The sequence below is a fragment of the Nannospalax galili genome, unplaced genomic scaffold (assembly GCF_000622305.1).
Source record: "Nannospalax galili isolate Female #2095 unplaced genomic scaffold, S.galili_v1.0 scaffold381, whole genome shotgun sequence".
NCBI classification, from domain to species: Eukaryota; Metazoa; Chordata; class Mammalia; order Rodentia; family Spalacidae; genus Nannospalax; species Nannospalax galili.
Window position 1 is genome coordinate 2,541,883 of NW_008347312.1, and position 18,949 is coordinate 2,560,831.

Sequence of the window (18,949 nt, forward strand, 5' to 3'; positions counted from 1 at the left end):
AGCCTTGCATGTGCTAGCAAAGTGCTCTGTCATTGAGCTACAACCCCCTAGAATTTCTTATCTCCATAAACCCTTTAAAGAACCCATTTTATTTTAATTTATTATTTATGCATTCGTTTATTTAGATGGTGGCTCATGTAGCCCAGATCTTAAATTTACTATGTAGGTGAGGATGACCTTGAACTTGATCCTCCTCCTTCTACCTTCACAGTCCTAGGATTACAGGTGTGCACCACCATGCCCAGGTTACGTAGTGTTGGGAATTGATCCCAGGAGGTCAGGCATGCAGGCAAGCAAGCACTCTACTAACTGGGCTAAAGAACCCCTTTTGGAGACTTCTTGTTGAGAAGGTGTCCAGCAGACTTAATATTTCAGGAAATAAGGAGCTCAGTCACAGCTTTCTTTTATGGCGGTCCTAAGTTCCTTATCACATAGATCCAATTTTTTTTTCATTAAAAATACTGGACTGTCCTCACCCTGACCAATGAATAGTAGTTTTTCTCTTAAAATTACTGGTCATCGCCTCTGCTCTTGGTTACCTCCAGAACATCACAGTAAGACCCTATTGCTGAAAACACTGCAAACATGAACTGTAGAACAAATAAGGAGAAATCAAGCTGGTGCTGACTTCAGAGCCTCATCTCTACTGTCTAGCTTTCATAGTGCTATACAAAGGTGCCATATGAGCACCTTGAAGAGGAAATTTAACATGAATCTTACCCAGCTGTGAATCCTGCCAGCTACAACAACTGACCTGGAAGATATGCCTACTTGTGTAATGGTGTCACAAATATTATAGGAATAATCAACTACTTTCTAATTGGATTTAAGGTCCATTTTATAGGATGGAGCCCATACCTTACATTGATAGCAGGCCTAGAGTCTGAGGATAGACAGCCAACAGGCCATGGGAGAAAACTTAATGCAACTATTGTGCTAAATAAATACAGTATTAAAATGATTTCTAATGACATTGTTATACCCATATATCAATGCATCTCAAAACTCTCAGCAGAGAATCATCCTTATACAACAGATGATGACTGACACAGAAAACCACAACTGGCCAAAGTGTAGAGAATAAGGGTGCAGACTGCTAGCCCTGAATGAAACATCTATGTCAAACATCTGCCTCTCAAGGCTCAGGGATCATTGCAGAAGAGGGAGTGGAAAGATTGTCAGAGCCAGAGTGGGTGAATGACCACAAGAAAACAGAGTTTTCCAGACAGCTGGGCAGTTGCTTATTTACACTCACAACAATGCTGATGACATGGAGATGTCCCACATAAGCTCAAGTCAGATAAAATCCCAACATAGACTTGGGGAAGTGGGTAAAAAAAACCCAACCCTATCTGAGGAACTACTGGCAACCGATGACTACTAGGAAGGGGAGATTCAGTCTCATCTAAGGGTGAGATTCTTGGTAGGTTGACCAGGATCCAGTGGATGGACCCACACTGAAGGGTATGACTCTATAGACCTTCATATTCCATATATATGTGTGTGTATACATATGTGTATATATAGATGTATATAAATTTGATGGGAGGTTAGGAAAAGGGGATGCCAATACAGGAGGGGATCTAAAATTGATCAAAATATATTGTATGAAATTCACAAGCAATTAAAAAAAACTCTTAAAAATGTACATTTAAACAACTGTGTCTGTTATAGAGCTTTTTTGCAATTAGGTTCTCTCAAGCTTTTCATTACTGCTTTTTGTATTGTTTCCTAGCCACACCATTTCCTTATTCCTCAAACAATCATAAGGACATAGTAGACACTTTGTTTTTATTTATCTAAGTCAAGTTCAGCCCTGTCTTCAGTGAGGTCAGGTACCGTTTCCGTCTGTCCGTATCCTTCGTAGATGTCTAAGCCTGTCCTCTTTCTCCATTGTTCTGTTACTTCAGGGTTGATTGGTTCTCCAGCACTCACACAGTGCTTTAAACTTTTGAACTTATAGCTTCTCCAAAAACAGGTAAGAAGTTAGGTTTAAGAGGAAAAATGGCAAGAAATGGAAATTAGGACTATTGACAATACAAAATAAGCAGATCATTCTAATATAATATAACTTCTAAAACAATATCACTTTATTTTTTCTTTTCCCCTGTTTTTGGTGGGGGAATCACTTGCTGCAAAGAAACACCGTGCCATTCTTAGGGAAGGTACCACCATAATATTTTAAACCATCAATTAAATTTTCCTCACATCTGTTAACTGAAGTTCTCTGAAGAAGCCATTTCTATATAGAAGTTCTCACAGACTAACTGAGTGGCAGAACTTCATGACTGAGGTGTGATGGAATACCGTAGATCTAGAGCCAAAAATTATCCTTGGCTATCTTTAGTCCCTTTAACAATCATTTATTGCCAATATCTATGTTTAATGTCTTTTTTTATTTGGTAAAACTTTTGGACTATATTCTTAGACTTGGCAGACCACTAGCATCCACCAATTCTAAAGCTAAGAATAGCATAGCATCTAGAACCTATAGAAGAGATCCCCTCCTTGCTCCCTGCTCCCCTGCAGCCTGCTTACTTGATGTCTCTACTGATATATTTGGAAAATTCGTTGCGTTGTGACTTTCTTTAGTTTTGCAACTATACAAGTTCATGTAATCTCTTCCACAGTGGAACATGCCATTCAGGGTATCCTGAATTCATGTTTCCAGGTCTTGGTCAATTATATTTGGCTCGGAATAAACTATGTCTTATTTCCTCTGGAGAAGAGCTGAACTTTGCAACAGCACATATAGAGTTGTTGAGCACAGTAAAACCATTCTTTTTTTCTTTTCAGAGAACCAACCATCCATTTCAAATGGAATCATTTTAAAACATGAAACCTCTCTTCTGTTCATTGGAATAAGATCCCAAAAGAGGAACAAACTCTCTGCCATCTTAGCTCAGGTAACAACTGTCACCTCAAAGAGTAACTCCCTTTTTATCCATAGCCAATGGATTCAGAGCTCTAGACAGGGCCCAAACATCCCTTTCCTATCCATGTTTGTGGGAACCTGCTCTGGACACAAGAACCATTTACAGTACATCAGCCAGAAGGCAAAGGAGGAAGAAGAGGGGAGTGCTAAACCTGCACCTAGTAGTCAGGAACTCTGGTTTTACGCAGAGTTCTTTTATTTCTACCTTCCTTTTCCTCCTCTTCCCCCCCACTAAATGCCTATTTACCGACATGTCTTACCTGGTCATATCATTCTGTATAAGCATTCGATAGGCAGTTGGCGCAGAACAGAAGACTGTGATGGGAAACTTGGAAAGTGTCTGCAATTTAGAAAAAGAAAATTCTGTTTTGTTTCCTCTTTTTTAAAACTATTTCTTTGAGAATTTCATACAATGTATTTTGATCATATTTACCTCCCCTTGCCCAACTCCTTTTAGGTCCACCTTCCCCTTCCCTACCCACCCAACTCTGTGTCCTTTTTTTTTTTTTTTCATTTGAGTTCAATTTCTGCTACCCACATACTCTGGGTGTGATCATACTCTTAGAGAAAACTGACTCTCCTTCCCCAAAGCTCTTGCTGCAGCTAAAGTATTTCAACCTATGGGAGGCATAGCAGAATGTTTTTGTTAAAAGGTAACAATAATTTTTAAAATTTGTTTTTATTGAATATGCATGTATTTCATGCAGGATAGCTCAAACAATCTTAATCATCTTTATACTCTCGTCCCCACTGGCACCCTCCCATAGCCCTGCCACTGGAACCCATATACTCTGTCATCCGTGTTAAGGCCTGTGTCAAGTCAGTGTCCCCAGGCGTTCCTCAGAGAAAGTCCATCCACTGAGGTCTAGTCATCCTATCGAGAGTCTCTTGTTTTAGGAAGCTCAGCTCTTCCTCACCTAGCAGTCATCAATTGCCAATGTTTCTTCAGCTAAGATTGGGGTCTGCTGTTCATTTCCCCAGTTCTATGGTGGGTTTTTGTCTGCCTGAGATTGCATAGGACTTATGTATGCTGACACCATATGAGCAGGGTCCCAGGAGCTTGTAGGACTCTGTTTCCATATGTTCATGCACCTGCTCCCTGCCTCTTACAGTCTTTCCACCCCCCTCTTCCGAGATGGTCCCTGAGCCCTGGTGGGTGAAACTTAATATAGGAGTCCTGTCCAAGGACCAGCACAGAATGCTTATTTTTATGTAAATGCACTGACACATTTCTCTGTCATTTTAGACTTAGGGATTTTTCATATGTAAAATGTCTTAAATCATGTTTACTCTCATCTCTGTAAGTTGCTTTATTTGCCAGTCCCATCAATGATACTGTAAATGCCAACGCATTCCTAAATGTGAACTTCCTATGTGCTGCCTTACCTGTAAGATAGAAGTTGGCTCAAAACGGGGCAAATAGTGTGCAAATACACATGCTCCTTGAATCCATGGAGAAAAAACACTACTCCATGCAGACTTTGCCCAGCCTGTGTCTGAAGTATTCCACATCACATCTGAGGGTATCAAATCCAGCCAGAACCTGGAAAAATAAATAGCCCTGATATATGTTTGTTAAACTTTTAGGAATTGCATGTGTATAATTGTATGAATAAATTTATGTGTATAAATTAATAAAATGTGAAATTTTAAAAGCTAGTACACAGGCTGGAGAGATGGCTCAGTGGTTAAGAACACTGGTTGTTCTTGCAGAAGACCCAGGTTTGAATCCCAGCACCCATGTGGCAGCTAACAACTGTCCGTAACTCCAGTCCCAGGGGATCCAACAGCCTCTTCTGACTTTTGCGGACATTGCTTGACATGGGTGCACTTACCTATATGCAGGTAATACATGCATATACATAAAATAAAAATAATATTTTTTTTAAAAAAAAAACAGTACACAAACCACTCTGTTTGCAGTTTATACTTTTAGCTGCAATTCTGTGGAAGTACCTTCCATTTACAGATAATCCTAAACCCAAACTGCTGTGGGTGTGTCCAATCATCTTAGGCGGTCCAGTTGTCCCACTAGTAAAGTAGATGGCCATCATCTCATTATGTTTTGTGTTCACACAAGTGTGGTTGTCACTGGCATATCTGCAAAGGAAAATCGACAGTGATTCTGTGTGATTCTACAACCTCTAACAAGGATTTGAAGAACCATCTACTTGGACCTCTTCATCTTATGAATCAGTGACTTGCATTCAGTGGTAAAACTACCTCGCTTTCCATCCTGCTACTTTCCTGAAATGAGCTGTCTCCTTCAAGATCATGCCTCCGTGAGGCCAGCCTACTTCCAGAAACTGATCAGTGCTGGTGAACAGAAGCAGGATCTCTTGCTACAGCTCCGAATAGCTTTGAGAATCTGTCCAAAGCCCAGAGTTCCCATTATGTTGGCTGAGAGGTTCATACGGAATACATAGAAGATTAATTTCTTCCTCTGCTCAATCCTGCATCCCTCCTTTCTTTTGTAGATATTGATTCCAAGAGAACACAATGATCCTCTTGTACATTATTTTCCATTTTCAGGGACTGCTTCTTTGTACTCACAACCTATCCCAGACCCCTTTCTGCCTTAAAACTTACCACTGTTGTTCACCAATCAGTCTCTTTACCTGTTGCTTTAATTTGCCTTACTACTACTGAGTTGAGTACTTTCTGTTATTGTCTTTCTTTGTGGGAAATTATTGTAGAGTTAAGGCTACTCACTTCATCATCTCCTTGAGGTTTCCCCACCCTTCTCTGGAGTGCTGAGACACAATTAGCTTGGAGTGGAGATTTTCACATTTAGGTGCCACAACATCTACTGCTGGGGCTAACACATCATCAGTAATAATGCACTTTGCTTTCGAAGACTGTAGTCTGTAGAGGATGTCTTTCTGGGTCAGTTGAGTGGTTCCTGGAATTAAAACTGTCCCTAAAGGAGTAGAAAAGAAACAGTATTTAGAAGAAAGGTTATCCTCTGTTATGGTAAGATAGTGTGAATAGCACACACACACATTCTGTGTTTCTCAGAATGAGTTAGTGAATTTACTAGGGAAGATAGTTATCTGTCTTTAGTTATTCTGATTTTGCCTTTCTAGAGTTCTCAAAGTCTAAAGCCTTTTCCCTAACAGGAGAGAGTATTACATGTTACAAAATTATCCTATATTTGAAGAACACCTATAACATTGAGCTTGAAAGAGTTTTGATTGAAAAGTTATATTTAGCATTGGTTGTGTGCTTGAGTGCCAGGTACTGTTCTGTTTTGCATATTTTAACTCATTCAGTTCCCATCCAAACATCTCAAAATGTAAAAAGTTATACATGGCCTGTCTAATTCTTCTACATAACAAGTTAACATTGTAGGAATTGAACTCTGCAGCCTGACTCCAGAGCTAGACACTTGACCACTTCAGTCCAGCACCTCTTACAATGCACACGATTGCTTTATTTATATTTTATTTTATTAAAATCTATATTTTATGTGTATGAGTATTTTGCCTGCATGTATGAGTGCACTCATGCAATGCCCATGGAGGTCAGAAGAGGATACTAGATCCCCTGGAACTGTAGTTACAAATGATTGTTAGCCACCATATTGGTGCTGGGAACCAAACCCAGGTCCTCTTTAAGAGCAGTCAGTGCTCTTAAACCACTGAGCCATCTCTCCAGGTTGTTTTATTTTACTGAGGCATGCATCTTTTGTCTGTGGTATGCTACACTGTAAAGTATAGTGTAATGTTAAAAGGGTCCTAGAGCCAAACGCCCATAAACCTTTGTCTTGAATCAGTCCCTTCACCTCTGCGATCCTCAGTTTCTGCTTCTATAAAATTGGTATTATAAAACACAATCCTTGTAGGATTGTTCAAGAATTAAATGAGCTAAAGCATGTAAAGAGTTGAAAATAAAACTCAATACAGGTCCTTTTTATTCAAATAATGAACTTTTAAAGAATATCATTTATTTATTTGTCTACCTACCTAACTGTATATCTACCACCAATCTGTCTTCTGAGCTCCATCACTTTTAGTGCCCAATCCTCAAAAGACAGGTAGATGGTGCTTACTTCTGAATGGTTTTTGCCCTTTCAAGGTGATAAAGTGGGCAAAGAAGTTGGAGAGAATACATGCCCACTATACCAGGACTCTTGACACTGGCTCATTTTTTCACTTTGGAAAGAACTAGTTTTTACATGGTTCTTCAGGCAACAGATTGGACCACAACACAAAGTACTTCAGAAGATCTTTCCTTTTTCTTAATGTAGGGTTTTACTATGTAGACCAGGCACCCTCAAGCTCAGAGATCCACCTGCCTCTGCTGAGTGCTGTGATTAAATGCATGTGCCACCATGCCCAGATATCTTTCCTTTTTAATAAAAGCAATGCAACAATTGTTGAAGATTTTCTTTATGGTTATTCCTTAGAAATGCTGTGCTTACAGATAACAATTAGCCTACTATGGCCATAAATGGGATAATCTCAGCACTACTGAGACCAAAATAGGAGGATCAGGAGTTCAAGGTAGCCTGGGATACATAGTGATTTAAAGACCAGCCTTTGCTACATAATGAGACCCTGGCTCCGACAACAAACAGACAAACAGAACTAGTCTACGTTAACAGAAAGCCTTCTGCCAGCATTTTCTGTCTAAAAGCACTTTACGCATTTACCTTAGATAATTAAATTCTGTCAACACACAATTCACATCATATCCTTAAAATAACCTTCTTATATAATGCATGATCTTAACTATTATAGGAAACATTACTAAGTTTGTTGCCAGGAATGCACAAGCATACTGCTGATCCTATCACCCCAAGATTCAGAGCTCTCCTCTCCACACGTTAGGAGAGCAGCCAGGTACCATCAGCTCATCGTTGTTCTTGTCATCCTCTGAGACCTCCAGTTAGATGGAGTCTTACTTTCTGTCTCAGTGGTTTTCATACTTGAACATGCATCAGAACCTCCTCAGGGCTTGTTAAAACACGAATTTCTGGGCTGCATGCCAGAGTTTTAGATTCGGCTGAGTTGTTGAGTGGGGCTGAAGAATTTTTGTATTGGCTAATTTCCAGTGATACTGATAGTGCTGGTCCACAGTTGCACTTGGAGAACTGTAGTTGAACATTGCTTTCCTTCACTGCCATGAGCCTTTCCTCTTTTGAAAGCATATTAAAACTCATTCTACTTGTCTGTCATTTAATAATTCATTCTCAAACATTTTAAGCTTCCTTAATGAGCTGGCAAGATAGTTCTTTGGGCATTATGGGGATGGACAGATGGATTGGCAGCTAAGATCACCAGCTGCTCTTGCAGAGGACACAGGTTCGGTTCCAGCACCCACTTAGCATCTAACAACCATCTCTAGCTCCAGTTTCAGGGGATCAAATGCCTGATTCTGGCCTCTGTGGGCACTGTACACATGTACTGCACTTAAATCCATGCTGGCAAAACACATAAAATAAAAATAAAAAATTTAGTTGCAAAATACATCACACATGAAAAGGAATATATAAAGAATATATGTATAATTTCTGTTTGAAATTTGCAAATAAGCATTATATGCCGCTTTTTGTAAGAAACTGATGTTTGCAGTCTCCAGTGTACCCTGCCCCTAATTTCTCTCTCTGTGTCACACTCATCCTTAGGCAGCCCTTTTCCAGACTGATATATTAGCCAGGATTTTGCCTTTCTTTACCTTGTTATTATCATATATGTAGTCCTGTAATATATGAGGAACTTCAGTCCTATTCAGTTAGGACTTCAATTTTCAACTAGCTATTTATATTTTTTAAAGATTTTTTAAAAATCTATGTGTGTGTGAGCATGCATATGTGTGTTTGTCTTTGTGAGTGTATGCAAATGTATGTGCAGGGGCCTGCAGGGGCCAGGAGCATTGGATGTCTTGGAGCTGGAGTTACAGGTATTCGTGAGCCACCTACCATGGAGGCTGGGATCCAAACTCTAGCCCTCATGATTGAACATCAAGTGCTCTTAACCACTGAGCCATCTCTCCAGTCTCTAGTTATTTATTTATGAAGTGGGAAATGATGAGGAAAACAAATGACTATGAGTTCATTTCTAATTCTGCCTAACATTCTTAGAACATTGGATTTGCCATTTGTTGCCTCCCTCTCATCCTTCTAAGAGAATTTGCTTTCTTTCTGTCAAGAGCCCCAGGAACCATGATAGAATCAGGTAAAGTGGCCTCTGACCTCATCTGACTGGCTTATCCTAAGTTGTAGCCATCAAATTCTGCCTCCAACACTTACGATACTAATGATTTCAAAGCAAAACAAACAGAAGAGGCCACTCCTAGAGTCTGTTCATTTCTCAAATCCATTTGTTCCTTCTATTTTGTTTTCCCTTGTAAGATTTTCCAGTAGCCATTTAATCGTACCCCATATTGTACTAATTGTGGATATCTGGTCCTAGAAGTTAAACAGTCACCTAAGAAAGTGAGTTTAAGCAATACTCACAAAAGCAATCATTTTGCAAAAAAACTGTTTGATAACAGGCTCTCTTTCTCCAGGATATAATTCATATATATATATGAAATACATTAATGCCTCTCTAGTGGAAGAATCGTCATTTAATACAATAATATATTATGATAATAGGAACATTAATTCAACAAATACTTTACTGAACATTTACTATATAACAACCACTGCGGGTGCAGGGATATGCTATAGTAACGGCCTTTCAGAAGCATATATAGCCTTCTGGGAATGACAGATTGTGGGCAAACTGTATCCCAAAAAGTTTAAATAGAAATACATATTACTTTAGGGAGTTTAAAGAAGACAATATCTAGGTTGACACATCCAGGGCGTGGTGATCTGAGAAGGTAGCACTAAACTGAGACTTGAAACTTCGGTAAGAGTTGCCTATATACTTTAATTTGAGAGGAAGGCTTTCCAAGCACAGGAAACAGTATGCAGAAAAGTGAGGAGATGGGAATGATCACAGACATCACCTGAAACCATTTGCCATCATGAGATCATGAAGTAGCATGGTGGAGAAATTAGAGCAATGATGGGGAAATAGCTGTAACCTTCCCGGATGCACCTGAAGACCTTTAGAGCTTAAATGGTAACCAGTAGAAACTCAATAATTGCTGTCAAACAGCACAATGTACCCAAATCAGTGCCTCAAGATTACTTAGATATGTGGATAAGTCTCTCACCTAGCTTGTTTAAATGTGATTAGGAGTATAAACAACACTAACCTGTTCGCAGGCAGGCCACATTTGCAAGCCACCACTCTGGGATCTTGGGCAGAATCACAATTACTCTATCTCCCTTTTGTAGGGAACAGGCTTCTGTAAGTATGTTGGCAAATTTCCTAGATAAAGATCCCAGTTCCTCAAAACTCCACTTCACCTCTTCTCCACTTCCATTTATCCACCAGAAGGCTGGATTGGAAAGTCTTTTTCCAGCCTGAGAAAAGCACATCAGTCATGGATTTAGAGGTTGTCACACAGTTAAATTATTTTTCAGCTGACTTAATGGTATATACTTTCTGCAGAAAACTCACAAGTCAGTTATTAGTCAGGACTTACATGGAGAAAGTGGTAATAATTCAGGGGTCCTTATTCCTGGATGTTGGGAGCCATGTCAGTTCTGGCCCAGCTCTTTTCTCATTTATCCTGATTATTGTTCTAAGTTAGAATTCTTCTATCCCTCTGTTCCCTTGGGGGTGTGTCTTGTAATTTTTGACCCTTGGAGTCACTTTTAACATAATTTATGTAACCTAGGCTTTCTCAATCAGCCATGATTATGACATTAGGGGCCAGAAAAGTCCATGTTCTGAGGGCTGACCTTTACTTGATGGAACTTTGAGCACCAGCCCTGGCCTCCGTCCATTAGATGCCAGTAGCGACTGCTGTCTTCCACTACTCGTCCCTTCATGGCAACAAAAATCTCCCCACACATTGCTAAATATCCCCAGAGGCAGAAATTGCTTCAGGATGAGACATTGTAGTCTGACTGGCCCTTGCTCCATACCTTTTCCGTGTTGGTCCATTGGTCCAGAACATCTTTAGCAAAGTTGAAATACTCTGGAACCTCTAATCTGAAATCCTGTTTCATGGACTCATAGCTGGAAAAATTCTGAGGGGTCACTGTTCTATAATCTTTATAGATGATTCTCACAGGACCAGGAATTGCTAGGCGCTGAAAACACCTGGCATGAAGTAATATCTCCATAGTGACAAGAGCTAGCTTACATCAGTCTTGTTGGGTGTTTTAGCACTTTAGATTTCCATGGAGACTAATCCATCTAAAAGACAAACAGAAAGGACATGTATTTGTCTTTTTTGGAAAGTAATCATACCCCAAAGCAGGTAATTTTTATCATAATGGTTCATCATCATCCACAACCACTATTTTCTGAGAATACTTGGGTGCCAAACACTTTGATATTTTATATACTCTTTGTCACTAAATTCTTAGACAAACCCTGTAAAGCAAATACTATTATCTATATCTACACATAGAGAAAATGACTAGCAAGAGGCATTGGCTGGGTTTGAATCCAGATCCATCTACGCCCAGAACATTCTCCTGATTACCCTACACTACTGCTTTCTACATGCATTTCTCAATGTCCAGAAAACCTGAGTTACCCATTTTTATCACACTCTCGATGGAAGTATAGCTTCAGATCTAATGTTTGTCACTCACAGATTTAAAAAGACTTATAGACATGCCACAGATTAGCTACAGATGAAGAAACTGAAAACAGCCGAGTACCAATTAGGCATGAAAGCACTTTCAAAGTTTATAGTCTGCCTAGTTTATAGGCTGCAGTTCCCATGCTCCCAATAAGAGCCTACGCTACCATCGAGTCCAGGCTTGGAGATGTAATAACAGGGCTTCAACCTTCAGGGATTCTGTGGGGGAGATCCCTCCCAGCCCCCAACCCTTCTTGCTTCTGTGAGAAATCATTTGATCACAATGTCATTTACTTGGCTGAGGCTATTTAAAATACGCTTCTAGGCTTCTAGGCATTGTGACACTTTTGAGTCTCTCCTCTTTATACTTCTTGTAATTTTCCTACAGTGAAACATACACTACTCTCATAATCATGAAATCATAGTTTTAACTGCAATTCTAGCTGTATGATAAGGTAGCCTGGCTAGGAGTGATTATTTCTGTGTTAATATATTGCCAAAACAATACAAAATACCAGATATCAGTCAAGTTCTAATTTAAATGGACCTGGGAGTTGGGCGTTATGTTGATAGACTGGATACATTTGAAACCTGGGTACTTCTGATGCCTCACCTTTATGTGCAAGAACCTGACAAGTCACTGATCCCTCTGAGATCACTCAGCTTGAGCCTCCTTGTTTTTTACTGCAAAGAAAATAAACCTCAAACAGAGAATGCAATAGGTTTTACCCTCTTACATTAGAATTTGAATTAGAATGCTGGTCTTTTATACTCGTTTGAGTTGTTTTACTTTGGGTCAATAGGACTGCAACAGATCAGTGATTCTCTATCCTGTTTATGTGTTTGAATAACTGGGAAAGATCTCATTAAAACTTTAATAAAGATGATTAAGATTGACTGAGATGTTCTGTATGAAATACACAAGAATTCAATTAAAAATTGAAAAAAACCTTTAATGCCTGGGGCATTGGCCAATTAAATCAGCATCTTTGGGAGTGGGATCTATGTACAATATTTTTTTTTAATTTCCTCAGATTTTTGTGTGTTAATTTTGTAGCCTGCTCTTTTGCTGAATGTGCTTATCAGCTCTAGGAGTTTTTCTGGTGGAATCTTTAGGGTCTTTTATACGTAGAATCATATCATCTGCAAGTAAGGATACAGTGACTTTTCCCTTCCAATTTGTGTCCCCTCTGTCCCCTCCACTTTCTTGCTGCTCTAGCTAAGTCTTCAAGCACCGTATTGAACAGGAATGGAATAAACACCCTTCTCTTGTTCCTAATTTTTTTACTAAAGTTTCTTTCCTGACAGGAACTAACAGGTAACTGGCATTGCCTCTAGATCCACGATCCATTCTCTACAAACCTCCCCGTCCCATGCATTTATTGTGCCCATAGGGATAATTTGGTTAAAAAAAACAAAGGCAAACAAACAAATCCCATGCATTCTTTAGGCTTGGCATATCATTTACTTATTATCGCTCATTTCCAAAACTAATTTCCAAAATATATTTGAACCACAGAGGTCCCAGCCCTGACTGAGGAACTATTGGCAATTGATAGGTGCTGCGCAAGGAAGAGTCAGTTTCCTGTGATGCTGGGTAGGTGCCACGGTATGAACTATACCCCAGGACATTTGGAGAACATTAATTGAATTAAAAAATAGAGGACATGAAATGAGGGGCAGGCAGGGAAGTGGGAATGTGTCTGAAACAATGATGCTGGTAGGGGGTTCTGAAGGATGGGGTCTGAATATGATCAAAATTAGTGTATGAAGCTCTCAAAGAATCAATAAAAATGTTTTTTAAATTTCCTGAGAATTGTAATGCATAACCCTAGTTGAGAATCAGTCATCCAGAGGCTGGGATCTGTGATCACTTGAAACTGTCAGAAATGCTAGTCTTGAGACCACACTGCAGACTTATTGAATCAGTGGATTGTAGTATTTTAACAAGATTCCCCAGGTGACTAGGGGACTTGTATGTTCAAGAAGTACTGGTCTATAGTATTCTAGCTAAGTCCATTGGCTATTGAGTCATACAGTCATGGAATAAGGTCCTTTTTGCACTTGTTAACTGTGGCCATATTTGAATTATTAACAACTCCGAATTTCAGCTTTACATTTTTATCAGTAAAGAGACTAATAGAACCTCTGAGAGTTGCATCAAAGACTGAATGTGATAATGCAAAATAACCATGCATTATGCATCATGGTGCCTAGCCCACTACTTTTCACTAGAACAGGGGTTGGTAAATGTTGTAAAGCCAAGATAGTAAGTATTTGGGATATTATGGATCATATTGTCTCTGTTGTGCTACTTGACTCTGCAATAGATGCTGATAATAGATGTAATGGAGGTTGATAAATGGGTATGGTTGAATTCTCCCCAAAACATTACTGATGAATATTGGAAGTTGAATGTAATGTAATTTTCATGCATTACTAATTATTGTTCTGTTTCCTCCCAAACACTTAAAAATGTGAAAACCATTTTTAGTTCACAAGCTATTAAGAAACAGGCAGTGGACTGGATTAGCACATGGGCTGTTGTTGGCTGATGGCACCAGACTGTAGATTGTATGAGAGCAGAGGCCTTGCCTGTCATGCTCATGCTTCTGTTCCCATCAGTCATATCACAGTGACTTATAGAAGGTGCTTAAGAAATATCTGTTGACTAAATAAGTGACTTTTCCTAGAAGGGAGAATATTTAGCTGCAGTTTATTTCAATAACTCAGGATGGTGGTAGACCTAAGAGGGGCCTTTGCTGCTTTAACCAGAGTTATAGAATTACCTGCACCATCCACATGAGGTAGTTTATTCAGCTGATTTAAATACTATTTAAAATTCAATTCATTGGTCACACTAGTTGTGTGTACTTAATAGCCACATGTGGCAAGGGGCTACCAGCTACTGGTCAGAACAGACATACCATTTCTGCTGTAGGAAATTCTTTTGGACTGTGCTGCTTTGTGTCACTAGCAGCTCAGAACTGGACTCACACATAGCATCAAAATACAGGAAGGCTGAGGAGGAATTTTCCCAAGGTAAGATTTTTTTTACAGGTCCAGGTTTGATAAAGTGTTTCCTATCACTGTTCCTTTTCCTAAAGGTTGTGGAGAAAAAGCATTAACAGAAATATCAGGCTGTAAGGAGACAATCCTGCTCTTTAGAACAGAAACAAAGTCTTTCTGAGGACCAGTTTCCCCAGGGTTAAGTCTTCAGGTCTTCAAACATCATTCTGTTTGGTATCAGGGACTAGAGAGAGAGAGAAAGAGAGCGTGAGAGAGAGACATTGGCCTGCCTGCCAGCAAGTAACTACCTGCCCATTTGGCTGTAATCCATCTTCTAAACAGAATTAGAATGAAGCTTCTTTCAATTTTGCCCTTTTTTCAGACTCAAGGACTGAAAGTTTCAACTAATGAAACATTGTTTTTAGAAGTAGACTTGTCTTGGTTTTTAATTTTTGGTACAATGTCTTCAAATGATTCAAAATCTATAAAAGAAAAATGTCCTCACTGTGTTTTGAAGTTTCCCCATTTCATCCCACTCATTTCTCCTGGGAGCCACTGTTTTTTCTATGTGTTCTCAGGGGTTCTTTGTATGCATTCAAGCAAATATGACTGTAGACATTTCTTTTTTTTAAGATTTACTTTTATTTTCACTGTGTGTGTGGATGCATACATATGTGTGCAGGTGCCTGTGTTGGCCGGAAGAGGGTCTCAGATCCTTTGTATCTGGAGTTATAGGCATTTGGTGAGGCATGGGATGTGGGTGCTGGGGTTCAGTCTCTGGATCTTATGATAGATCAACAACCATTCTTAACCCCTGAGCCATCTCTCCAGCCCTATAAATATTTCTTATTTCAACACCAGTTTTACACATCAAGTAGCCTAAAACGCACACTATTTTGTCTATTCAGAACTTTGTGATAATGTAGTTTTGGAGGCTTTTTACTATTAGTGCATAAAGCTCTTCAGCCTGCCTTTAAAAAAAATAGCTGTATCATAGTGAACAATTGCCCGTTATTTCTTTAATCTAGTCCTCTATCAATGATCACTTGAATCATCTCTATTATTTTGCAATTTAGATAAAAACTGAAACCATTTTCTCTAAAAGAAATGCCCCAAGCCTTTCTCCTAATACAAAAATTATTTTTAAAATAGTTAAGAAGTATAATAAACATTTTCTGATCCCACTGAAATAAAGGGTAAGAATTTGGACTGGTTAGGGCAAATATCTTGGGGCACCTTCTTTGTAAATTCATTTATTTACTCAACAAATATTGACTGGATGCCTGAAATGCTACAGATATAAACAATGTATTGGGGAATGAAAAAGACAAGGTCCCCCCACTGTCATAGACAGACACATATAAATGACACAAAAAATAAATGAGTTGTTATACTAAAAAAAGCAACAAAATGAGAGAGAAGAAAGGCAATTTTAGAAGGTATTTTGAGGGACACACCATTTTTGATGACAGTTGGCGCTGCACTAAGCATTTTGCACTGATTGCAACATGTTAAAGACAAACATACTCAAGCTCACATGTACCCAAACTGAACTATATGCGCATTCATCCACCAGATACTTGTTAAATATTTGCCATGTGACAGACCAATAGCAAACGCTGAAAATACAGCTGTGATCATGGCAGGGCTAGTCTCCCCGCAAGAGGTTTACAGACTATTAAACAACTATGCAAATGTTTATACTGGGGATAAATGCAATGTACTCATCTTGCAAATCTGAGAACGATCAGATTTCGGTATGATTTCTCCCCTGTCTCCTATGTAAAACTCTGCATTCAGAATCTTTCAAACATACAGTGGTGTAGCTGGTAAGGTGCTCATGTTCCAATAAATCACCACCCACCCATGCCATGCAAGCAACCCTAATTAAACTCAGTAGCTCACAAAGAGCATGAAATTAAATGGGGGACTTTGGAAGAAGGGCTTCAGTACAAGCAGAAGGATGAGAGGGTACTGAGGTCAATACGATACATTTTTAAAGAGCTTATCTCAACTGAACATTAAAAATTAAAAAATGCATATTACAAAAGAAAATTGACTAGTTACTTGAAACTTAAAATAAACTTAAGCACTTTTCAAGTCAAACCCAAAATATCAATACTACTTTCATCAAAGCCGTGATATTTCTTTTTCCCCCAACAAAGCTCAATCAGTTCCTGTCTTTCCAATGAGTTTCTGTTCTACAATTTCATGCTTCACATTTGTAGAACTCTTTGTAGATGAAAGAAAAGATAACTTCTTCATGGTAAACTTTGATTTTTTACACCAAGTCACAGAACTATTTAGAAAAATTTTTATAAGAAAAAGAACCACTGGCTGGCTGCGAGGGGTGGGGGGTATTGAAACTATCTACGGTCTCACCTGAAATGCAAGCTTTAGATCCATATAAATGGCAGTGCCAAAGAATATTTAGCCTCCCCACATCTCCATAACACCCCTCCCCCCCTAGGTAGCCTGAGTAAGGACAGTAGTTTGGCACATATACAGCCTCAAAGCAAGATAAAACCCCTACCATCAGGAATTGGGTAGGCAGTTAGGGTAAAAAGACTCCAAAGAAAAGTAGCCAGTTTCTTAGCTAAAAGTCAAAATGACCTTGGGCTTTTAGCAACATACTCTATTCCAAAGGTCAAAAATATCAAAAGTCTAATCCTTTAAAAGATTTTAGGGTTACTGCTTCAGAGGGGGGGAATGTTAGAGTAGCAAAAAGCTCCATTTAAAAAGAGGAAAGAAAGAAAGAAAGAAAGAAAGAAAGAAAGAAAGAAAGAAAGAGAAAGAAAGAAAGACAAAGAAAGGAAGGAAAGAAGGGAGGGAGGAGAAAGAAGAAGAAGAAGAAGAAGAAGGAGAAGGAGGAGAGGAAAGAAAGAACACTAAGTTGTCAGAAAAATGTGCTGGGGAGATATTGGAGGTGTTGGGGGGGAGGGAGTGGGCATGGATTTGGTCAAAACACCTTAGATTCATGTATGAAATTCACAAGTTTTTTTTAACCCTACCATCTTCTCAACCACAAGACCCTGCCTTAACCCTCTCCTATACACAACCTAGATAGAGCTCTTGTCCTTGGAGAGAACTGATTTTCTTAGATTTTTCATTTGTATGTTTCCCAAAGATAGTTTCTTAGCTGCAGCTTTCATATTTTTGGATATGTAGATGAATTTCCATCTGCCACTGAGCAAGGTACAACTGAGCGGAGTACAATGAAAAACTCAGCCCCTACTCACTCAAGTTTTTTCTAAAACTTTTTAATCATATAAACACATGCGCATAGTATCAAAAATTCATAGTACCAAAAAGCTTAACATAAATACTTAGCTGGTGTCCTTGCAGCCTCCTAAGTGTGGTTACTCCTCATCACTGATGAAATGGTGTATCATATAACAGCTAAGAAATTCTGAGAGAAACACCTTTGCTGCTCATGACTTTAACAAGAACATTTTCTGGATTCAATGCTTTTGTTTGCCAGATATATATAAAGCAAGCCTGTACCGTTGCAGCAAATCTTACATAGGAGGGAAAATGGGATACTCACTAAAGATACAGCGCCCCACACAGCTGGAGGTGATAGTAGACCTGCTTCATAGAAGAGCAGCCTTGGAACTCGATTTCTTAGCTCTGCTCTAGTCTTGGTAGAAGTGCAAGGTAGAAGTAGTTTGGCCATCAGAGAGAGCAGGACTGGCCCTGTGTGCCTTTCCTTGATTGGCAGAGACATTCTGGAGGGAGGAGCATGTTCACTGAAAGTTTATATAATCCTTTCCAGTCCTTCTTAACAGGTCATGATTTAAGTACACAGCAAGCTTTCAGTAGGCTGGACAAGCCGTTTGTTCACAAGAGGAACTGTTCAAAGAGTTGCTGAAAAGGGAGCAGTGCTTGGAGGCTCACACTTAGAATCCTAGCACTTGGGAGGTGGTGGTAGGATGATCAGGAGTTCAGGGTCATTTTCAGTTACATAGTGAGTTTGAGGTCAGGCTGAGCTACATGCGACCCTGCCTTAAGGAGGAAAAAAAGGCATTGAAAGGGCTAGTCCTGTGAATAGGAAAGGAAGTTCTCAGAAGGGAGAAAAAAACAAGTGGTCTGTGCTTCAGTTCCTGCCTCCAGGTTCCTGCCTTGAGTTCCTGCCTTGGCTTCCCTGATGATGGGCTTGTGACCTGTAAGCCAAATAAACCCTTTTCCCCTAAAGTTGGTTTAGGGTATTGTTTTATCACAGCAACAGAAAACAAACTAAGACAACATGTTACATAAGGCAGGTTACATTAATTAATTTTCTTTGTGTGTATGTGTATGTACTGATATCTGTGTATGTTCGTGTATGTATACACATGTCTGTGGGTG

General features: G+C 39.3%; 1 protein-coding gene across 4 annotated transcripts in view; it reads right to left on the minus strand.

Moving 5' to 3' along the window:
- Positions 1-18,260, minus strand: part of Acsm3 (acyl-CoA synthetase medium chain family member 3) — a 25,961-nt gene extending 7,701 nt beyond the window's left edge. Inside the window, exons 1-10 of one of the 4 annotated variants that reach the window (XM_029568654.1) lie at positions 18,150-18,260; positions 14,521-14,694; positions 12,207-12,277; positions 10,926-11,199; positions 10,148-10,358; positions 5,648-5,855; positions 4,892-5,035; positions 4,322-4,478; positions 3,196-3,275; positions 1,840-1,963 (exon numbers count right to left, since the gene is read on the minus strand). In XM_029568654.1, coding sequence (XP_029424514.1) covers positions 1,840-1,963; positions 3,196-3,275; positions 4,322-4,478; positions 4,892-5,035; positions 5,648-5,855; positions 10,148-10,358; positions 10,926-11,126 — 1,125 coding nt within the window. In that variant the 5' untranslated portion in view covers positions 11,127-11,199; positions 12,207-12,277; positions 14,521-14,694; positions 18,150-18,260. The remainder of the gene's footprint in view (positions 1-1,839; positions 1,964-3,195; positions 3,276-4,321; positions 4,479-4,891; positions 5,036-5,647; positions 5,856-10,147; positions 10,359-10,925; positions 11,200-12,206; positions 12,278-14,520; positions 14,695-18,149) is intronic. The other 3 variants (XM_029568657.1, XM_029568655.1, XM_008843856.3) reach the window with 3 other exon arrangements.
- Between the last annotated feature and the right edge of the window lie 689 nt (positions 18,261-18,949).